The 22,847-nt window shown below is 42.8% G+C and overlaps 1 protein-coding gene across 2 annotated transcripts in view; it reads right to left on the minus strand.

Moving 5' to 3' along the window:
• Positions 1-22,847, minus strand: part of SPTBN1 (spectrin beta, non-erythrocytic 1) — a 197,311-nt gene that overhangs the window by 108,181 nt on the left and 66,283 nt on the right. Inside the window, exon 1 of one of the 2 annotated variants that reach the window (XM_073672300.1) lies at positions 867-1,289. The exons of the other annotated variant lie outside the window; for it this stretch is intronic. Coding sequence (XP_073528401.1) covers positions 867-975 — 109 coding nt within the window. The 5' untranslated portion in view covers positions 976-1,289. Of the gene's footprint in view, positions 1-866; positions 1,290-22,847 lie in introns of those variants that run through there. 2 annotated transcript variants of the gene reach the window in all.

Genomic DNA, 22,847 nt, shown 5'->3' on the forward strand with positions numbered 1-22,847 from the left:
ATGTGTGACTTTATTTAATGACCCATTGGTTACTCTTGGGTAAATCTACTGTACCTATATACTCATGCTGCACACTCCTGGGTGTGTCTGACACAAAAGCTGGACGCCTGAAGTGGCCAAGAGCAGCGGAGTTCATTCATTAAATCCAGTAGAAAATCTACTGTATGTGTTAGTGATCAGAGACCGCACATTTTCTGTCAGATTGCAGAGAACATTATCATAATTACATAACGTTGGTGGGTGCTGCCCTGACAGCTATTAGCGCCGCTCGGTGGGTGCTGCCCTGACAGCTGATAGCGCCGCTCGGTGGGTGCTGCCCTGACAGCCGACAGCGCCGCTCTATACAATTTCATTTTCTCACATTTCTACAGTCAGAAACAGTAGAAGCTGAAATTGGGAGAAATGCCTATAGTTCCCCAGCCATTCGAGAGGTTTCACTTAGGTGTAAGATCACTAGCCAATGCTACATTCATTTCCAGTCGTTAAATAATTAGGATGCTGATAGAGCTGTCACATTGGGGAATAGTGTGACTTTAGTGTTAGATGCTGCCTGGAAGCCCCCCATCAGAAGCTACATTCCACACAAAAGACCACTCCTTCCCCACCATTGTTCCCCGGTGTCTTGTCCATCCATTCCACACCATGGGGCGTGAACACACCGATAACAGCCATCAATTCCCTGCACAACCACAATACCCTAATAATAGATAGTGACCAAGCTATGGCTGGGAACACCAACCCCAGTTTCATGTGTGGTTACCATCACAGGTCACCTGCATTATTTACACTGTAACCCAGCATCAGCTTTCCAGCCAGATATCATAGCAACCCAGCTAACAAGCAGCCATGACCAGCCCCAAGCTTACCTTGTAGCTGCTTAAATCGTCCTTCCAGCTGGTTGTAGTTGTAGGGTACCTGCCCAGTAAATCCTGAGGACAATGGGCCCGATAGGCTAGAGGTCCTTTGCAATTCCATTTGGAAAGAAAATGTGGTGCTATCGGATGCATAAAACACCGAAGCCCCCCACCATAAATCCAAACAGCTCCAACGTGCAGGACTCGAGCGCTGGGTGCCAAGTCTGAGTCAATACCAGCAGAGTACAAAATCCACAAGCCCACGAGTGTCCGACTGTACTAGATGTGGTCATGTATCGGCCAGGCTGCGTGTGGGATCATCTCCTTAGGGGGCTTCAGTGCTGATCTAATGCGTCCCCCAGCATGCTGGATAGCTGACACACAGGCAGCAGCAGAGGCAGCAGCACACCTCCTTGCAAACCTTGTGTGTAATTTAATCAGTAGCCACACTGTGTATTTAGTGGTGATGTCACTTGATTAGCATAAGACATTGTAAAGGAAACGGAGGCTGAACCATAGCAGCCCAGGAGAGGGTAGGAGGCTGCCCCTAAGGAGAGGCAAATGCAAAAATGCCAAACACCAGGACACATTTGTGGAATGAGGATCTGAAGCTAAACTCCCGGCACACACAGGCTGTAGCCCAGGGGGCTGGCCGGCATGTCTAGCGTGGCTGCACAAAGCCGCAGACAATGGTACGCTCCTCAAGCAAGCTGCTGGAATTACAATCTTTTGTTTAAGAGCCTCATGTAACGGAAAAGTCTCAGATTACCATCGGATGGAAATGAGCGCGGCGTCACTCCAATCAATAGCTGTCACATATTTGTGTGGAGCAATTTATTACTGTCTGACAAAGCTCAAGAGGACAGATGACTGCGGCCATTGTAGTCCAGGGATCCTCGCAGATTAGTGCGGTGTGTGCACGGGCGCCTAGAAATCAGGGGAGAAAATGTCGCTGATAATAGAATATCACAGGGCGACCACCGCCAGGACACCGGATAGACAAAAACATTACTGCAATGCAAATATAAAATATTTTATTTTTTATTTTCAGCACCTACCACCCACATTATTTCTGCAGCTTTTAAACTACTCAAAAAAAAAAAAAAGAAAAAGTCATACATTAAGAGTTTTTCACATCTTTTCCACAAGTTTTTTTATTGTGTTATTATATGCACATGGGGCTTTCTTTTCTGTCATTTTCCAACAGTCCAAACGATAGCCGGCACTCACATCTTATAAGATTTGCTTTATTGATCCAGTAGTATAAAAAAAAAAAAAGCACAAAAATTAAAAAGTCAGAAAAGAAATATCCACTGCGCTCGCAGGCAACATGTTTCAGACCTGCATGATCCTTTGACATGCCTGAGTCTTTTGGCATTTACAGGTTAGACTGAAAAGTCCACATCGCAAAACCACGTTACGTTACATGATGTGCTAGTCATGAATAATCTGAGGTAGAAGCCATATGCAAACCAGACTGGAAGTACATGGAGGGCGTGTCAATGCACTCTGACAATCCCCCAGCGCACTTGTTGCCTGATTTGCATGTGGCTTCTACGTTCCATTTCATATGACCGGCACATGTGATGTCTTCAATAAAAAGTATTTTTTTTTTTATGAAATGATTTGGTACTTGCTACCAATCAATCCAAGGCACACAAGGAAAAGTCTATTATTGTAGGAGCCAGTACGCACAAGGTTTCCCATGAGAGAGGACAGCTGTAAAGGCTCGCAGCATATGGGATTCGACTGAGCAGTGCTACATAAAGCTCTACAATAAGTGAAGGCCAGACTACAATACACACATGCCTGAAAAAGCATTTCCAACTCAAGCTATAAAATCACCTGTCACATAAATGGCCTTCAGTTGTTAAATGCTTTCTAAGTTTAAGCGTTTCTTGGGTGATCTACCCTGTAAGTTGTACGGACGGCCATACTGGCTGTCACTCGTCTTCCACACCTATAAATGAACTAAGGACTTTCTGCAAATATTGGCTCATTGCTCTACACTGTCCTTGAAGATATATTTCTGATTGTACGGCACGTCACCCAATATTTTATGGTGTAAGTGTCAGATCATCTTATGGTCAGAGACTTATCTGCAGTCAGGGAGAGTAGGCCACGTAAAAACACACGGAAATAATCAAGTTACAAGACGACGAGGCAGCGCAGTCTATCGAGAAAGCGCTGCCTGTCATATCCGAGGAGGGCAGGGTTATTTTATGGATGATATTCATTTCCGCTGCCAAGACAAGAATGAGGCTCAGATCTGAACTAATAATATAAGTGATGAGGATGTGACTGATGAGAAGGGAAGATAAATCGGTGACACTTTGCTGGAAAGTTCACTTCACTTCGCTATTCAGCTGAAAGCAACAGCGCAAAAGTTATAGGCAGGTGTGAAAAAATGTGGCAAAGTAAGAATGCGTTAAAAAAAAAAAATGAAAAGTTAAGCTTATCTCATTTAACAAAATGCAATGTGAATGAACAAAAATGAAATTAAAAAAGGGGTTATCTAGGATTATTTTTATGTGTGGGGCTAAGAACAGGCAGGTAGTTACTAGTTAGCTGCCTGTTTTGCATGGGGACGATCTCTGCCAGCTCAAGCTGGCGACTCCCTTGCTTAATTCCACCTCTTCTCAGAGCAGATCTTCCTTTTTTTGGTCTACTCTGTCGACAGGGTGCTCCCCGCAGCCTGCTCCCCGCAGTAAGGTAGTGGGGAGCCGGCTCTCAATCAGTATGACATAGGCAGAGTAGAGTGGAAGAGAAGTTGCTCTGTCACCTTGACATCAGCAGAAGCCGCAGAATCGCTATCAGAAGTGGTTCGTGATCGTTCTGCGCTGTCAGTGATCGGTAGTTAGCGACTACCTGCCTGTGGGTTCTCAGCAAAAATAAATTGCTTTCAAAACAGTATCAATTCCTCTAGGTACACTTGCATGTTTTCAGGCATTTTATAGGCTAATAATCACTGACCAGTTATACCAAACAAGTGATAATGATCATAATTTTCATATGTAAGAGGCTTAAACCTGGTTGAAGACAGCAAAGTCTGCTACAAAGGTGAGGTTGTGGAAGACTGTTTGATGTCACAGGTCATACACCATGGCAAGGCTATAAAAATGAAAGTTCATCCAGCTCACCATACGCAGCTGAATTCTTCAGGACGTGCAGGGATTGTAGGCATGTGTTGGCAGCAGGGTGGATCAACGGCAGAAAAGATTATCCAGCACAAAATCCAGGGAAATAATTAAAAACTAGAAATTTAAACATTAAAAAGAGTACATGTTAAAAACATGCTCTAAACAGCATGCTATTTGACGCGTTTCGAACTGTGTTCTTATTCACAGTATGAATAAGTACACAGTTCGAAACGCGTCAGATAGCAGAAGTAAATTTCTAGTTTTTAATTAGTTCCCTGGATTTTGTGCTGGATAATCTGTCCTACGATGGCAAGGCTAGTATTAATAAACTATTAACGCTTCTATATTAAAAGCATTCTTACTTTGCTGCAGTTTTTTCCACATCTGCTTAAAACGTTTGCATAGTACTGTATGGCTACAGATGTATATGTAAAATAATAAAATATAGCACCAGTCTAGATAGATTTAAAAAAACCTCTAGGCTAGCACATCATGATGCATGAGAAAGTTAACAAATTGATTCTTAAAACATAAATGACATGGAGGTAACATCAGAAACGCATGCAGAATGCATGGGGAGCAATGCTATGCCCCCTAGTGGCAGCAACAATAAATATGGATAATTGTTATACCAAGTCGCTTTTAAAAATTGTATTCATTGATTTACGTCAGTCAAATTAAGTAAGCTTTTCTGGCCCATGTACAAGCAGTCTATATAAAATGCTGTAATATAGGGACGTTTGAGGAGCCAAAAGTTGTAAGGGCTTAAGAAAACATACACTTTTTATTATTTACAATATTTGATATAGGGGCACAGAATATGGCTAAAGCCAAGTACATACTACATTCAGCATTGGTTTGATGGTTCTGTCCGAAATCCTGAAAAATTGGACCCAGACGTGCCCCTAACAGAGCCATTACAATGAGACAAATGGAGATAAATAGCCTTCACTCCTATGAGGCCGTGTCCGTCTTTTCAAGCAAAGGAGCACGGAGTCCATTTGTCCTCCGTTTGTCTCATTGTAATAAATGCCCGTCAGGGGTACTTCTGAATGTAGTTTTTCAGGTAGGAGCCATCAGATCACTGCAGAAGCCGTGCACTTAGCAGGCGAGATCTGCACACTCCCAATGAGGATCAAAGAAATTTTGATGGCTAACCCACCGATTCTACCAAATTACAGTAAAGAGCTTCATAAAGAAGACCCAATATATTTTTTTAATATATTCATGCAATTGGGGATAAAAATCATGTTTGCAATTGGGTTGCATTATAAATTTTGCATAGTTTGCCTCCTATAGCCTTGGGCATTCTCCGCATGTTTAGCGGCTGTGTATCAGCCACGATACATGCGGCCACAGGTACCCGAGCATTTGACTCGAGCACGCCAGCTCCTCTATCCGAACCCGAGCACACTCCGATAACTCGTTATCAGAGCATGCTCGCTCATCCCTAGCAATCACACACAGACCTTCAGTGAGATCAGGAGAGCAGACTGTCAGTCGTTACATGGCTCACACTGATAACGCCTCTTTTAATTTAAAACAATCTCTGGAGGCAGATTCTCGGGGAGATCTATGTGCCGCCCATAGATCTTAACAGTTCATTTACTTTTAAAAAATAAAAGGCATCAATTTCTCGGGAATTAGAAATCGGATTGCAGATATCAAGGTAGAATTTTATTCTACTTTCTATGATCTGCAAGACCATAAAGATGGCTTAAGAGGGTTGATCCTTCAGATGGATTCCCTTTAAGTCTTAAAAAGCTATAAAAAGTTCCGGGAGAGGTTGTCCTTTCCCTTCCTCCGCCCCTTGTGAATGTACATACCCAGTCCATTTCTCATGGAGAAGAGTCCGCACAATAGAAAGCTCGGCACACAATAAGAATGAGACTTGTAGTCTATTGTGACGCATTTTAAGTTTAGGCTAGAAATAGGTATTTGAACCAACAAAGAGCAACATAAAGTAAATAGTCAATCATATATGGAAACCAACCTAGAGAAAGGAGACTGTAATATCATATGCATAATCAATTTTTATTAAGCAGTGATTTATTTTAGAAAAAAAAATATGGATCTGTGATACATGAAAGTCTGGTTGCACAACTAGATAAACTGGGAATAAGCCACTATTAAAGGGCAAATCCATAAGCAGCCCACATGTAAATTCATTAATAAACCAACCAAATCTAAATCAGATAGTCAAAACTATAATCTAAAAAGGGGGATATTGAGGAAAAACAAAAAACTGTAAAAAATTAAAATCACATAACAGTATCGCAGTGCATAGAGATCACCCCAACATGTTTCAGCTTCTTCAGAGGGGCTTCAGGCATTTGCGGAGTTGAGAGGATGGATATATTATGTGCTGCAATAAATTTAAATAAAAAAAATATTGCCCCATTCAAATCCTAGATCTACATCTTAATGGTTGACAATAGGTTAAAACCTTGCATTGAACAGCCCTCTAAACATGGACAAGTAGATTGCTTGATAAATGCATGAAGCATAAAACTTTTAGCAGTCACGCACAATTTACATTTTTCTTCGCTTCCACAGTTATTATTTTTTTCTGTACACAAGATACTAAACCAGACCCAAGACGAATCCAATACTGAAAAACAGATCTGCAAGGAGAGATGAACTGTGAAAAGGGAAGAGAGCAAGAACAAGAGGAAAAATTAAGAGAAAGGAGAGATGGGCACCAGGAATAGGTGCACATCATTTGGTTGTGGATTGCTCTTAAAAGAAGCCCTTCCTTAAGATTTTTTTTTATAAATCTGTGCATATTGTATGTACTTTAGTGTGTGTGTGTGTGTGTGTTAATTTACTCATCTACGGCAGTCTTCTCCGGGATCCAGTGCCGTTCTGCTCCTTTTCTCAGGGATGTCACCGCTCTTCAGACTCTCCGAGTCACCCTGCGCTCTATGTGACCCGAATATGACTTTTATAATATAAGCCCATGGAGCGTTTACGTTGTAAAAGAGACTTTCGGATCAAGCATAGAGCAAGCCGCAGAGTCTGAACAGCGGTGACGTCACCGAGAAGAGGAGCAGAGCGGCGCTGGATTTCAGAGAAGACAGAAGTAGGCGAGTATATAAACACACTCACACTACATGCACATATATACAATCTTCATGGGAGGGCTTCTTTAACCACTACTGTGAAGTGTCTGGGGACAATGGCGTTTACTCTGGAGCCCAGTCTGATTTATGCACACTCAGGCTGAAGCCCCCGTCACACTAAGCGAGATCGCTAGTGAGATCGCTGCTGAGTCACAAGTTTTGTGACGCAACAGTGACCTCGCTACGTTTGACATGTAGCAGCGACCAGGCCCCTGCTGTGAGATCGCTGATCAGGTCGAAATGGCCTGGACCATTTTTTGATCGTTGAGGTCCCGCTGGGTAGCATGCATCGGTGTGTTTGACACCTTACCAATGACCTCGTTGGCGACTCAGAACTGAGACACATAGGCGTGGATTTGCGTTGCATCGTTATACAGGTCGCCGTATCGTTGCTGCGTCGTTGGGAAGATCTGACATCTCACCAGCGACCACATAGCGACGCAGCAACGATCCCTGCCAGGTCGTATCGTTGTCGGGATCGCTGTAGCGTCACTAAGTGTGACGGTACCTTGAGACCACAGATGGTGTAGTGTCATTATATCCAATGTAATTCATAAAAAACAACATAAATGAAAAAAAAAAACATAACAGAAAAAAGCAGCCACTTTCACCAATACCTGGTTACTTTACTAATGAACTGCAGGATGCATGATAAAAGCTGGAGGTAGAACCAGAGCCAAATACTAATGAACAACCACTCTCACACCCAGCGTCCATGAGGGAGTGGTTGTCCAGTAGTATAAGTGCACACCGATGATGCTTATATAGGACCCCAGTCACACAGATACGTGTAGTGCAGCACGCACAGCTTATTGATGACCAGGTATTGGTAAATATGGCTGCTTTTTCCTATGATCTTCAATGTAGATTTCACTCAGTGCGATGGGCAAGGTTTGTGGCGAATTCACAGCATTCTGAAGCAATGAAATCTGCATCAAAATTACACATAACTTGATGTGGTTTTGCCAGTGTGGATTTCGCGCAGATTGTCCTGTGCAGTAGCTTGTTCACACGTTAAGTGTTTGCTGCGTTTTTTTGAGAGCAAAATAATGCTGCGTTTTACAGTCCCAGCATAATTAAATTTACAAAATTTGATCCAAATTTTTTTCCCAGCAATGCATTTATAAAACCTGCAGTTTAATCAATTCTTTCAGTGTTTTCAGCAAAATGAATGCCTAAAAAAAACTCAAAGATGCAACTAAAAATGCATATAAATTAAGGCAAGAAAAAGCACGTAATATACCTTATGTGTTTTTTCCTGCTGACACCTTAATGAAGAAAACTACACTGAAAAAAATGCCCTGTGCGAACATCCCCCAAGTCTGCAGAGGTTTCTGCCCATGTAGACATATTCTAAGTGTTTTCCAGATTTCATGACTGTAGCATTCCATTGTCCACTTTGTTTTCTTCCCCATCTGAATCACAAGGGTTTCATGTGCACATATCCCCACAGCTATATTCCTCTTGCCCTGAATTGCTGAATATGTCGTCTGTTGTACTGAATGGGTTCAGCTAATGTGAAAATGATGATCAGTGGAATGCAAAGCCTCCCATCATACTTCCAAAGGCTCATTGTCAGACTGCTCTCTGCAGAGGGGAAAAGTATTTATAGGGTTTCATCAATGCAAGAAATGTACATGTGAGCCAGGGAGTGACAGCAAGGAAGAAAAGACAAAAGGGCTGGCGACAGAAATGGCAAATATGGGGACAGTAAACATAGCGAAAAATGTCCGATAGATTCGCATGAGCTTCATGTACATTAGACCCAGTGGGGTAATCAGAAGGTTGTGGGCCCCAATGCAAAAGCTCCAACGGGGCCCCCAATTATTGCAAGTCTTTAGTTATAATTGTCTTTTCATATGGGCCAAAAGGACCTTTTGGCCCCCCTAGACTCCAGTGCCCGGGTGTTATTGACGCACCCCCTGGGCCGTGGGGATACCCGGAGCCGGGCCTTGTAGATGCTGGGGGTAGTAGTCACCGTGGCGGCGACCCGGTCCGTGACCCAGAGCGGTCAAACCAGAGTAGTCTATGTGTACTAATATCAATGTCCGACTACGCCACCTGTGGAATGCGGTTATTGGGAACCGCCGCTGCGGAGCAGTCCACTGAAGCTGGTGATATGTGCAGCAAGGTAGTGTAACTCCCCACAGGAAGAGTGTAGCTTCAGGGCAGCTTGAGTGGATGATGGTGGTGATTGTGATTCTTCTTACACCGCGACACGTTGCACTGAGTCCAGATGATGCAGTCCCAGATCTTTTACTCACGGTTAAAGCAGTTCCAGTTACAGGGCCAGTGTAAGAGCCCACAGCGTCCTGTGCTCACGCAGTAAGGGGCTCGGTCGACTCCCAGGTAGCTCTGGAGTATTTAGCAGGACCCCCTTCTATGTGTCCTCTCTGGCCTCTCTCCTTGTACCTCACACCTAGCAGCACCTCTGTCCAGTGTCCTCGGGCCTTAGCGGGCGACGTGTGTTCCGTCCCCTGGCCCTATGTGGCTACCTTCCTGGTGGCTGGTGTGGACGGCTTGCTGTACTTGAAGTGCTGCAGCCTCCGGTTCCCAGTTGAGCCCTGTAGTCTCTGCTGGTTGAGGGATCCGGTTCCCTTCTTCTGGCCTGACCCCCCTACCTACTGGCAGTGGCGGGCGTACGGGTGGCGGTTGCACGGCCCGTACCCCTAGGGTCCCTTCGGTTCCTATCCTGGAGCCTTCCTGCTCCCCTTGCCTCTCTTCACTCCTTTCAGGCTCAGGCCTCTTAAATAGGCTGGCCTGTGGAGCAGAGCTCGTACAGAGCCCCAGCTCCCGACACTGACTCCTCTGACTGACCACTCCACTACTCAACACTGACCCAAGATGGTTCCCTGTTTTTATACCTCCTACTACAGTGCTCCCAGGATCTACGTCCTCCACCCATCCACTACCTAGTTCCCCCTCTCTAGGTGGTTCCTCCCCACTCCAGCCAGGGATCAGGGACTGTGCTCTCCCGTAGGAGCAATCTCGCCCTGTCCCCCGGAAATGTGGTGTAGTGTTAGGGTCCTGAGCCATACTCCTTAATTACCCGAGAGTGAGATACCACACCTCTGGGTGAGATGCAATACCTCTGGCAACCGAATCAGGGGCGCCACACTATTGCAACCCCTTGCACCCATTATAGCTATGCCCCTGGTTAGACCTTCTAAAGACTGTGGATTATGCTAACTGGATGAAGATGTAATGGACGAGTAAAGGTAGAATATACCTGACGTTTGGTGCAGCTTATCCATGAGTAACACGGAGCATAAAAATCAGGCAACAATCCTGTCAGGATTATGGCACAAATATGATCCAAGGGTATGTGCACACAGCATCTTTAGGGTATGTTCACACTAGGCGTTTTTTCAGCATTATTCTGTAGCAAAACCTGATCTCTTGACAGGCAGGAAGCAGCAGAAAAAAAGCAAGTTTTGCGTGTGTTTTTTTTCACTTTCCATTTGTCTCTTTATGCATGCCGTTAAATTTCAGCGAAACAAAAAAAAATTACCTATTCAACTTCATAAGGGTTTTAGGACAAAAAAATTCAGCAAAACTTGATACCTGCAGTGTTTTTGTCACTGCCCATTACTTTCAATGGGTGAAAAACGCCGCAAAATGCGCTGAATAAAAACGCTGAAAGATGTGACATGCTGTATTGTGCAAAAAAAACATGCAAAGCACAAAATACTGATGACACAAAAACCAATGTGTGCATGAGATTTTGGTAATCTCAGACTTTGCTGGTACTGTAAAACGCAGCTGAAAATTTGCATTAAAAAAACGCCTAGTATGAACATGGCCTTAAGATGCCAGTGTAACCAATGAGTTTTCCAAGGCGAAAGCCCTTCAGGAAAACAACCGCCAACATTTTCCTGAAGAGTCTTCACCAGTGGTTTTTACAGTGGCTCCGTAGCTTGTGTCTTTGCTTTATACTTTCATAAAGAAGAAAAAAATGAACATGTTACTTCTTTAAACAGCTTCAAGGTTTCTCAATCCTGACGTGGTTAAAAGAAGCGACATAAAGCTGAACATGTGCACTGACATTGCTGAGCATTATGTTCATTTTTTGTAGCCCTTCTGCGGTGGATTTCCAGGGGGATTCCGCCTGAAAAAAGTCGTTGTGTGCACATATCTTTAAGCCAGTGTCCCATGACTGACAGTCAGTCGCAGTACAACCTCATAGGCCGAGATCAGGTGAGGAGACCCGCAGCCTGTCCGAACATCACAGTTCATACTAAGACCGTGAATGTCCAACATCTGAAACCAGGCTAATGGTATGTTCAGGGTTTCTTTAAAGGAGTTTGTAGATCGGAAACTGAGTGGAAACCATCCAAAATCCTACTAAAAAAAATTAGGAGTCTCCACTCTAAACACTCAGAAAGACTAAATGTGAACATAGCCTTACACTCCAGCTACAAGCATTTTTCCATTCCAGCTAATATTTTATTAAACATATCGAGTCTGAATTTATTAATTTAAGTCTGTGTAAAGTGTGATCAGATCTTACATTCCAAGACACAGAAGAATTGGGTTACGGCAGCGTAATATCACCTGAGAGTGCAGGATAACATTTCAACCTTCGGGAACATACAACGCCACAGCAAGGTAACATAATAGGTGGTCTGTGGAAGGGTCATGTGTGTAATTTTCGGAATGGATTCAATGCACTCTCAATAACACTCTTCTGTACCATGGGGAACCCAGATGATCACGATTTTAATGAAAGCGTTCTCGCCAAGTTATGACAGCAACCCAAAAGAATTCACAGCATTTTGCAGAATTTTTCATGGAAAAGTCTGCATGTACAGCAGTTTGTTTTGTTTTGGAGGTTTGCAGATGATTTTTTTTTCCCTTTTTTGAATTTCTCGTTGGCCAGAAGTCCTGACCTATAATGAAGAGGCCAGAGATTTGTCCCACAATGACCTAAGAAAAGGACTGGATGTCATGCATAGAGCAGAGGAGGGGGGCAGAGACAAATTATTGGTTTAGAAAAAAAAAGACCTTAATACTCACTTTACTGCTTATTTTCCAGCCGCCTCGATACCGCCGCGCAGCAGTCCTCCTCTTTGCACCATTGTGCACCACATCTCCAGCCTCTTCACCAAAGGCCCTGGAGGGCACAGCACACATCTTGACATCACGACCTTGCTATACGCGGTGACCTCCAGGATCTGGACGTGGCCGGAAGTCCTGGCATATAGTGAAAAGGCCGGAGATCTGGAGCGCAATGGCGGAAACAAGAGGACCAATCGGCAGGTTAGCGGAGTGGAGAATATTAGGAGGCTATGTTAACACATTGCTTTTTTGCTTCAGCCAAAACCACATCTCTTGGCAGTAAAAAAAATGCTGTAGACAAAAAGCAGATTATGCTGGCTTTTCTGCTACGTTTTTCAGGATCCCAAAGTTCAGCTTTTCTTCCATCAAACAAGCACAAACAACGCAAGATGTTAGGCCATCAATGTAAGACTCATGTGAAACCATAAAAACATTTTTTGGAAAAAAGGGCAATTTGATCATTTTTTCAGACATAATCTATTTCCACTAAATAATTTCTATGGGTGAAAAAACACTGAAAGAATTGACATACTGCAGTTTTTCAATTCAGTCAGAAACTGCATGCGATTTCTAAAATCTCATAGCTTTTGCTGGTACTGTAAAAAGGACCTTTTAAATAGCATTAAAAGAACGCAGCAAAATGCAATGTGTGACCATAGCCTTGCGTTTTTTTGGGGTTTTGGTTTTCTAAACATCTGAGGTTTGTAACTAAGTCTTTTTGACTCTCCTTTTGTGATTAGGTTATTTGATGATGATAAAGGACTACAGTTCCTTCCTTAAGTGCAAACTTTTTTCTGCAGTGTTGGCAACCTCTGGACATACTTGTTAGTAACTAGGGGCTGTAACTCGGATGTTAGCAAGTTGGGGACTGCCTTGTACTTAAATATTTCCCTGTATAGACATACAGAAAAAAATATATATTGCAAGTACAGTATTTAATTTCCTGTGAGCTACCGAAGAGCTTCTACAGCTACAGCTGACAGACCCTTCTCATGGAGGCTTATATCCCTCATGATTGGGCACGTTGAAATCAAACATGCTCAATACTTCTCAACCCCTTCACCCAACATTTGCTATGATGGGAGTTCGGATATAGCTCCATACACATTAGAAAATAGAAACGCCCACTAGCGGCACGCTAACACCTCACGATCCACATCCTTGATCTCATCTGATGGCTCCTTGATTTGATCAACTTGCACCAACGTTTCACAAAGTAGGAAACAGACAAAAGAGAAAATGTAAAATATACCTAAAGGTCATCTATTATCAACATTACATATAAATAAAAGAATTTAGGTCACAAAGTAAGATGCCATAAAGCAATATATTTTGACTGACTACAAAAGCAAAGAGTTTCCTTTCATGTTTCCTGTGTCTATGTCCACAAGGAAATGGTATTTGAGAAAATGTCCCCCTGACTGAAATCTAAATTCATCACCCATCTTTGTGACTAAACAAATGTAAAGGAACATCCATTACATTCAAGTACCAAAATGGCTTCCTTCAGTGATGGAGCACTAGGCCTTGTGCTCCGTAAATAACATTACTGTACAGATTGTGGCGCTTGAGCAGAAACGCTGGAGGCACAGAGCCACTGATTTGTTACTGGATATGTTCATCGTCAGGAATCTGAGGCGGCCCTTTAGTATTCTGCTGAGGATATAAAACAAGAAGACGTGCGGCAAATTCTTTTTCGGAATCTTCATTCACACAGATGGGATCTATACAAGTAGCACTAGCCTACTAACCACATGTGAATTTGCCATGAAATAAAATCCTATAATACATAGATTGGTTTGTAACTTCCATAAAGTGGCAAAAAAGGCTCGTCTTGTCTGAACCACACCTGTCCATATGCTATACTATCGATGACGTCTCTACGCACCGAACACAAGGATCAGTCGGGAGACCCCCATACGCACTAGACTAAGCGGATCCTGCAGAAAATGCTGGGCTCGGATGATTTCTACCTATTGTGTATGGGGGACTTTAAGACACAGATGTAAACAGAGCCCTGCATGTTAAAATCTGAGAACAATGTACTCCAATAACTCACACCATATAATCAGGCTTAGGCCACGGCTCCACTATCAGTATTTGGTCAGTATTTTTTTCTCAGGAGTGGGAGCCAAAACCAGGTGAGGAACAATCAGAGAAAAGGTATAATAGAAACAAGTCACCAATTCTGCATTTATCACCCACTCCTGGTTTTGGCTCCCACTCCTGAGAAAAAATACTGACCAAATACTGATAGTGGGGTCGTGGCCTTAAAGGGATTCACAATGCAAAATTGGAGGTCACCAGAATGCTTCTCTGACTAGGAACATAGCCCGGTAAGCTCTGCATGGTCACGGTTCTGACATTACAGTACAGCAACCATTTTAGTCATTGAAAGAAAATTATAAATGGCGATGAGAACATACAGATCCCAATTCCTACAGTTCCTGGGAGCATTGGATGAAAGCTAGCCTCATCAGGTTTACGTACTCACTGCTTACTATAAGGATAAAGAAAGATAATAAACTCCCATGAAATATAAAAGGAGCAGTTTGCATCCCAGACATCACTATGAGGTCCCAGCTTCCCCCCCACCACATCTAAGAGCAAGTAGATGAAAGCAGCAGGGGTCCTGCGAGCGCTCATCAATACATGGCACAAGCGCGGACTAGAGGCCGGCAAACAGCACTTCTAATCCAGTCTCCATGTTTGAGCTCCAGATGCGATTGCCCCAAGGATCGTAAACTGATTAAATGTACAGTGAGACAGACATCTGCTAATGTGGTTATTGTGGTTTAATGTTCCTCTCCTGTATCAAGTGAATCCTTCAGATGTCCTTCTCGTCTGACCTTGTTCTCTCATGCACTCAGCACGCTCGTTCATTATTCAGCAGAGTCCCTCTGGCCTGGTGTCCCCAGCTAAGATGATTTGCTCTTAAATCAATGCGTTTTCACATAGCACTAAAACCCGGATCATCCACACGTGCTTAACTATGAAACACAAGTCCATAGACACTTTGTTCACATGGATGCAAGTTGTCACCGTCTGAATGTAGAAGATAAATGTGGAAAAATATGGTTTAATTCCATGTTTTTTTTTTGTTTTGTTTTTTACATTTGCCATATTCATTAAATATATTGGCCCCAATTCACCCAAGCGCCCCCTGCTGGGCTGGTGTGGGTAGCATAGTAGGTGCTATGTAGGTAAGGTCTTCAGCAGCGTGGCGGAGCAGATTTTCATCAGTATTTGGGCAGTTTGTCAGTTTGCTCCCATAAGGCTATGTGCCCACGATGCAGAAATGCTCTGGATTTTTTCCTGAGCGATTCTGCATCTCCCTGGCAGAAAAAAACGCATGCGGATTGTACATGCGTTTTTCCTGCCAGGGACAAGCGGAAGTGAAGCGTTCTTCACATGTATTTCCGCATGCGGGTTGTCAAGAGCTTTCCAAGCGATTTTAGCATCACTTGGAAAGTGCCTGACAACTTGGTCACACTATATAAATGCATGCAACCAGCATGGCAGGTACTTTTTAGACCATCGCGAGCTGCCGGCAAGCCAAGACGCATTGCTAAGGACACCAGGGGCCATCAGAAGCCAAGTATAATGTATATTTTTTATTTTATTCTTTTTTTTTTTTTTTTTTTTTACAGGTACTATGGTACCCGGGTCCAGAGGAGAGTCTCCTCTTCTCCAAAGCCGGGTACCATTCGCACATATGAAACGCATGGAATCCGCATGTACAGATCCAATGCAAGTCAAAGGCGGCGAAAACGCAGTGCTTCCACAAAATAATTGGTAATGCTGCGTTTTTTTCCGCAATGATAACCCGCAGCGGAAATTTCCGCAGCATGTGCACAGCACATGAGGATTATCATTGGGGAACATGGCGGACCTTCTACCAAGCGTTTTTTAAGCGTTTCTGCAGCGGAATTGCTGGTGCGGAAACGCTTAAAAAACGCATAGTGGGCACACAGCCTAATCGTTTCTTTAGTAATTTTCTTGTATGAAAAGGAAAAAAAATTGCAAAGCTAGAAATGAACAGCACATGGGAAACTTCTGTGTGCTGTCTGTGATTTTCATGGACCCATAGACTTGTGTGGGTGATTACAATCATAGATCAAAAACAGACATGTCCACGTGATTTCTTTTGTGGACGCACAGATGAGGACATGTGAACAGCACCATAGAACATGACCCCACGATAGCCTATCTGTAGACCACAAATATACGGTACCTGAATAAAGTCCAAGAAGTGGCATATTTGTCACACTTCGATCAGCTGCGTAGGAATACAGCAGATGAATATATCTAATGGAACATTCAAGTGGCACATGGTCAGACTTACAGATTAAGTTAAGGAGAGATATATATGTATAGATATATCTATTTAAAAAAAAAAAAGCACCACCACTATACACGTGTGTCATTATAACTTCGATCCATTCACTTCACTAGACTGGAGTTGCCACACCAGATATAACTCATGGACAGGTGTGACACTTTAAAAAAAAATCCTGATTTTAAACTAGAAGTTTTATGTTCTCTGCAACCTTCTTTATATATAAAAGGTAGTACACACACAAGCTCTAATGCCAATGGGGGTTACACACCTTTGCCCATTGTCTCATTAGACAACACTGCCATCTGAATCTATTTTGTTGCCATTTTATCATGGACATGCTGCGGATTTTTGAGTGCAGCATAAACGCATTGAAAGTGCGGAATTGCATTGGAGACCATGGGGGAAGGTTTACCAAGCGTTTCCCAAGCGTTTACGCTGCGGAAAATGCGCAGCATAAACGCTTGAAAAACGCATCGTGGGCACACAGCCTTAAATTTATTTATTTATTTTCAACATATAACAAACTCCTTCATCTGAAACCTGAATGACTCGCACCCAAACAATGCCATGAAGGACCTATAAAAGGCCTGGACATTACCGTGTGCATCCTCACTATAGACTGAGCCATACTAATGACTGCCTTACTCTATTCCGTTCTCATTTATGGCTAGTGTACATCGTGTATCACGCCATTAATCAGCAGGAGCTAGACGAGATGCACTTAGGCTTTCCGGGACTACGGCATCGATGGCCTATTCTTACAGGGGACTTGTCTGCTCTCCTGACTGGTCTGTTTTAGTAAAAAGCTTCTATAAAACTTGGGTTGTGAAGTTCCCCTGTTAATCCTAGCAAAAATGCATGGATAAATTGACAAGTGGGTGTTACCAATTGGGGGCATGTCCATATATATACTATCCAATCAGTGCTGACAATGATCGTGTACAGAGTAGGGACACAGGACTTTGACAATGAGAAAGAAGAAACACCCACATGCCAATTTATTCATATATTTCCAGTAGGGAAATAAAAAAAAATAAATAAATAAATAGAACAGAACAAAGAGGCATCTTAAAAATCGATGCTCCAAAAGGTTATGGAATATAAGTGTTTGCTAAAACAAACTTGTCAGGAGTGATGACGTTCTTTTCTAAAGTTTTATGAACAGAAGCTTTAATGGTCTATCCGTACAGGGATTTCCAGGACTACTGTAATTCATTCGATATGCTATCAATATCAGATTGGAGGGGTTCCTACACTAGGTACCTCCACCTATCAGCTACTATCTGAAAAAATGGATGAAAATTTATGGTGCTGGAACAGCAGAGCAGATGATGTAAACAGTGTACAGAGCTGGAACAGCACAGGCCCATACACTGCGTAGTGGCCGCTCCCAGGTGCTGCAGATCAGCTCAAAATGTAACAGTAGATACTAATAGAGGCATATTCTAAAAATTGCAGCATAGGTTTAAATTAGCAGAAATAACCCTCAGACATTTCCACAGACTCAATCTGCTGGCATATTAGTAGCAGTGAAAGCTGACAGTGACAGATTGTATTCTGTTAAGGATAACTGAACGGGTTCTTAAGGTGGCCAAAGACTTTAGGGAATAATGGGCATCAGCTTTGTTTGACATGTGCACACAACCCAGGAATATCATGCACATGTTCTCAATGCCGACCAAGGGTGTCTATACACAGACACCTGTCAGCTAAACATTTCCCCCACCATCAGCACCTACCCCACTTACATGCACAACTGGTTTGAACGTGCCTGTCCTCATTAGGAGAAGGAGTAAGTGGCTATGAATGGGCTTCTATTTTAAACTAGCTTATGCCAATTACCAACCAATAAAAAAGGCTACAATGTCAAATCAGCTAAATATAGAAAAAAAACGTACTTAAACGAGACACACTGAAATATCATCAGAGTCTTCAGTGAAGACAATGACCATCAATAAGCTCAGAATACACGGAGGGAGAGGTCGGGAAGACATCCTGTTTATCTTCGGAGGATTCTGACAGCCATGGGAATGACGACTGAAGGAAATACTCCAATAATAGAGGGGCTACATGGAGGAAACTGGCCCCTCCGACTCATCAACGGGGAACATGTGAAAGGAGACTTCAGAAGCCACCCACTTAACATTTCCTCTACCTAAGGGAATGCAACAAAAATACCGGATTCTGCCCCGGAGAGCGCAGTCACAGAGATAAGGAGACATTGGTCTTCCTTTTGTTTAAATGTAATCTGTTGATAAAAATATTTGCACGGGATGTGCCCTGGGACAACTGATAATCCATACAACATATGTGCTTTGAAATAAGTTAAGAGTCGCTCTGCTGCCAAGAAATTATAATTACACGGTCCCATATAATTTCTTCCAGCAGTGACAACATGCTAAAAGGCAATAATTTCATCTAAGCGTCGGCACTGGGTGTGGTCACTTAAAAAAAATAAATACATGAAAGGAGCAGAATTTTTTTTTTAATCCGATTTCAAACCTTATTTTTGTACTTAAGCTTCACTGCAAGACTCCCATGGTTGTAATCCAAGCCTTTTGATCATGGGATAATAGAGAAGCTCTGGAAAGCAGCGAGCAGTATAGGGGGCTCACACACAAATCTACTCTCCATGTTTCCAATCACTTGTGTGTAAACATCAGAGGGGGGGGGAATATTAGGATAATGGTAACACTCATTGGGTTTATACAGTGGTGTGAAAAAGTGTTTCCCCCCTTCCTGATTTCTTATTCTTTTGCATGTTTATCACAATTAAATATTTCACATCACAAAACAAAATTTACATATTAGACAAAAATAACGAAAGTAAACAGAAATGCACCCAATAAACCAAATCACACATCATTGGAATCAGGGTCTCTTCCTATATTATGCTGCTCTCAGGTGAGGAAGCAAAAGCCTGGTGACAGATTCCCTTTAAGACTAGACTGTCTTAAAAAGTGCCATATTTGTTCAAGTGGCTCATGCTGCTTGATACATTTGACACATCTTTAGCCTTTTTAATGAATATCTTTACACCATCCATTAGTTGGCTTAATTTGATTTTTACAATTTATGCCAAATTTTTGCACAATTTCCAATTACATGAAATGCAATTTAGGCTACACCCCGTTTCAGAGCTGAAAAACACATAAGAAATGCAGTGCAATGCACGCAAGACAGTTTTTTGGCTCAAATAAGCCAGAATTTTGGCACGTGCATTTTAGTAAATCACCTCCTTTCAGCCAAAACAGAGGAAGGGTCACTAATAATGAAAGCATGTTACCTCTGTCATAAAATTTAAGGCTGAAATCAGTTTATATTTCACTGAGATTCTTGGAAGGTGCTGCTCTACTTGTAGAGATCCAGCTGTACGCAGACTACAGGAAATGCGGTCTGGATAAAAGAGATTACCTCCCTTCCACAAAAAAACGAACTCTAGCGCCATCTATAGGTAGTGGTAGCTAGCAGGCAAGTGCATGCCATCTCACAGCCAACTTGTAGACTACTGTGCACGGATGAGGAGAAAAAACACTAAAAAACAGTGATGTCTACAGATAGGAGATTTGGTCGCCTAAGGCCGAGTTCACATGTCCAGCAGTTATTTGAGTTCTGGGAATACAAATATGGAAATAAAAAAGGATCTAGTAGTGTATCTATTCATTTAAATGGGGACAAAAATTTCATTAAAGGTCTTCCGCTTGACTGCAATTTTTTATTTATTTATTTTTTAATAGCCGGGGGGGGGGTAGGGAAACGGATGACAACTGTTTTTTGTTTTTATATCATTGAAGTCATGGATCATAATGGATGGCCGTATGTTATATGAACTGCTAGCAGACCTGTTTATTAAGCAAAAAAAAGGAAATGAAAGTGTGCATTCGATTTTGTTTCATTTGTAACAGATTCCGATTTTTTAAAATACTGATTCCGTTACAAAAGAATAACTGGCCATGTGAATAGAGCCTTAGAGGGTAGCTACTTACAAGAGGAACTAAGGAGGCAATTTTTTTTTCCCTTTCTGTGAAAAAGTTGCTGAACAAGCATCCACTAGTGCAGGGGTACACAACCTCTGGTCCGAGGGACACATTGTCATACTGAACTACTTCCAAGGGCCACAGTAAATCTTAAAGGGGTACTACCTTTTGAGAGGTATACGATGTATCAAAAGTAAAATCATGAATGTGTAAGATGCAGGTTCCACCCCCAGGACTCCCACATATCTGGAAAATGGGGTGCCCTTTTCACCCAATCATTATTCTAGAGACGATGAGACCCTGCACACCAGTAACTCTCTCCATTGAAGATTATCTGTGTAGTAGTAGCTGCCTGCATTTCACAATTCACTTCACATAAAATGAATCTGTTCGCAGATTTTCGTTATCTGAAAGCAGCATAATATAAGGCAAGAGAGCCTGATTCCAGGAATCCATCACTTACTGGGCTGCTTGGTGTAGTTTTGATAGAATCCCTGTTTTTTTTTTTTGTTGTAGCTGTAGCAGTGTTCATATTGGTAAGTCATGTATAACCCCACCCCAACCGCTGTCAGCAAACTACCAATCAGTGGTGGTGGTAGGCGGGGTTACACAGATTAGCCTCACTGCCTCGCACATGAGACCTAGTCAGGCTGTGATAAGCTCCTGTTGATAAAACACTGATTGTATTGCAACTACAACACAGCCTAGTAAGTGACATCCCTGGAATCAGGCTCACTTGCCTTATATTATGCTGCTCTCAGATTAAATAGCAAATACCTGCTGACAGATTCCCTTTAGAATAGTTAGGCTATGTGCCCACGATGCAGAAATGAAGCAGAAAATTTCTGCATCTCCCTGGCAGAAAAAACGCATGCAGACTGTGCATGCGTTTTACCTGCAGAATACATGCGGAATACATGCGGATTCACATGCATTTCCGCATGCAGATTGACAAGCGCTTTCCAGGCGATTAGCATCACTTGGAAAGTGCTTGACAACTAGGTCACACTGTATAAATCCATGCAAAAGGCATGGATTTATATAGTGTGACTGTAAAAATAAAAAAATAAAGCTATACTTACCCCCGATCCCCCGCCGTGTGTGCTGTCGCGCTCGTCCTGGCTTCTTCCGGGTTGCCAGCATCTCGCGAGACAGCCTGCGGTCACATGACCGCGACGTCATCTCAGGTCCTGGAAGGAGAAGCGCTGCAGGGGCCGCCGGACAGGTGAATATAAACTTTATTTATTATTTTATTCTTTTTTTTACAGGTACAATGGTACCCAGGTCTGGATGAGAGTCTTCTCTCCTCCAGACCTGGGTACCATCCGCACATTGAATCGCATATTATCCGCGTGTACAAATGTACAGACACGGATTCTATGCGTCTCAATGCAAGTCAATGGCGGCGCTTCCGCAAAATTAATGAACATGCTGTGGATTTATTTGCGCTGCGGAAAAATCCGCAGCATGTGCATTGACATTGCGGAATGCCATTGGGGACCATGGGGTGCGGATTACCATGCGTTTTTGATGCGGTTCCGCAAAACGCATGAAAAACGCATCGTGTGCACGCAGCCTTAGAGTAGCAGGCACAATAGGGCTAAACATGGGTCTCTCCATGTATGTGGGACTTAGATATGGGTACTCCATGCTATATATATATGCTTGTCCATGCCTGCCTGCTCCTGAGCGGTGTGCTACGTCTTCTTCCATGGAAATTACAGAAGACTGGAGGCAGCACAAAGTGGCATGGCATGTGACCCCACAGGTTGTGCACCCCTGTGAGCTGGAGCAATACATAGTACAAGGTGTCTATCCACTACAAGAAATGTCATAAGATTAGATTAATCCAGGACAGGTTTCCTTGTTACAAAAAAACCCTGGATAGTCTAAATGCGGTGGGTTTCAGGGGAAGAAAAAAAAAAGGTCTAAAAACAAGCTGGGAATGCAAGGCTGTAACCTGGAGTATAACACAGAATACCTTCCAACCCTTAGAAAACATGCCGATCATTGTAATTACCAGAAACAGCAAAGGTCTAAATTACAATTAACGAGCAGAGCTACAACATTTATCTAAATGCCAGGCCTGAAGAATGGACAGTCTCACGTAAATCCAGAGAAGTGATTCAACGCCTCAATCCCTACAAGTGACAGCTGCTAATGGAGAGGAAACATGAATGACATCATGCAGCAATAATGGTGAAGATCAGACTTAAAAGAAATACACCCCCACACCCTCAATTAAGTATAATTGAAGCTGCAAGAGCCTTTATAAACGGTCGGCACATGGGAACCTTGATGCAACTTTCTAGATTGCCATATAATTGTTATAAGGACGTCTGGCAACATTTCTG

The sequence above is a fragment of the Phyllobates terribilis genome, unplaced genomic scaffold, assembly GCF_046119375.1.
Source record: "Phyllobates terribilis strain yellow unplaced genomic scaffold, ASM4611937v1 Scaffold_3__8_contigs__length_932513732, whole genome shotgun sequence".
NCBI classification, from domain to species: Eukaryota; Metazoa; Chordata; class Amphibia; order Anura; family Dendrobatidae; genus Phyllobates; species Phyllobates terribilis.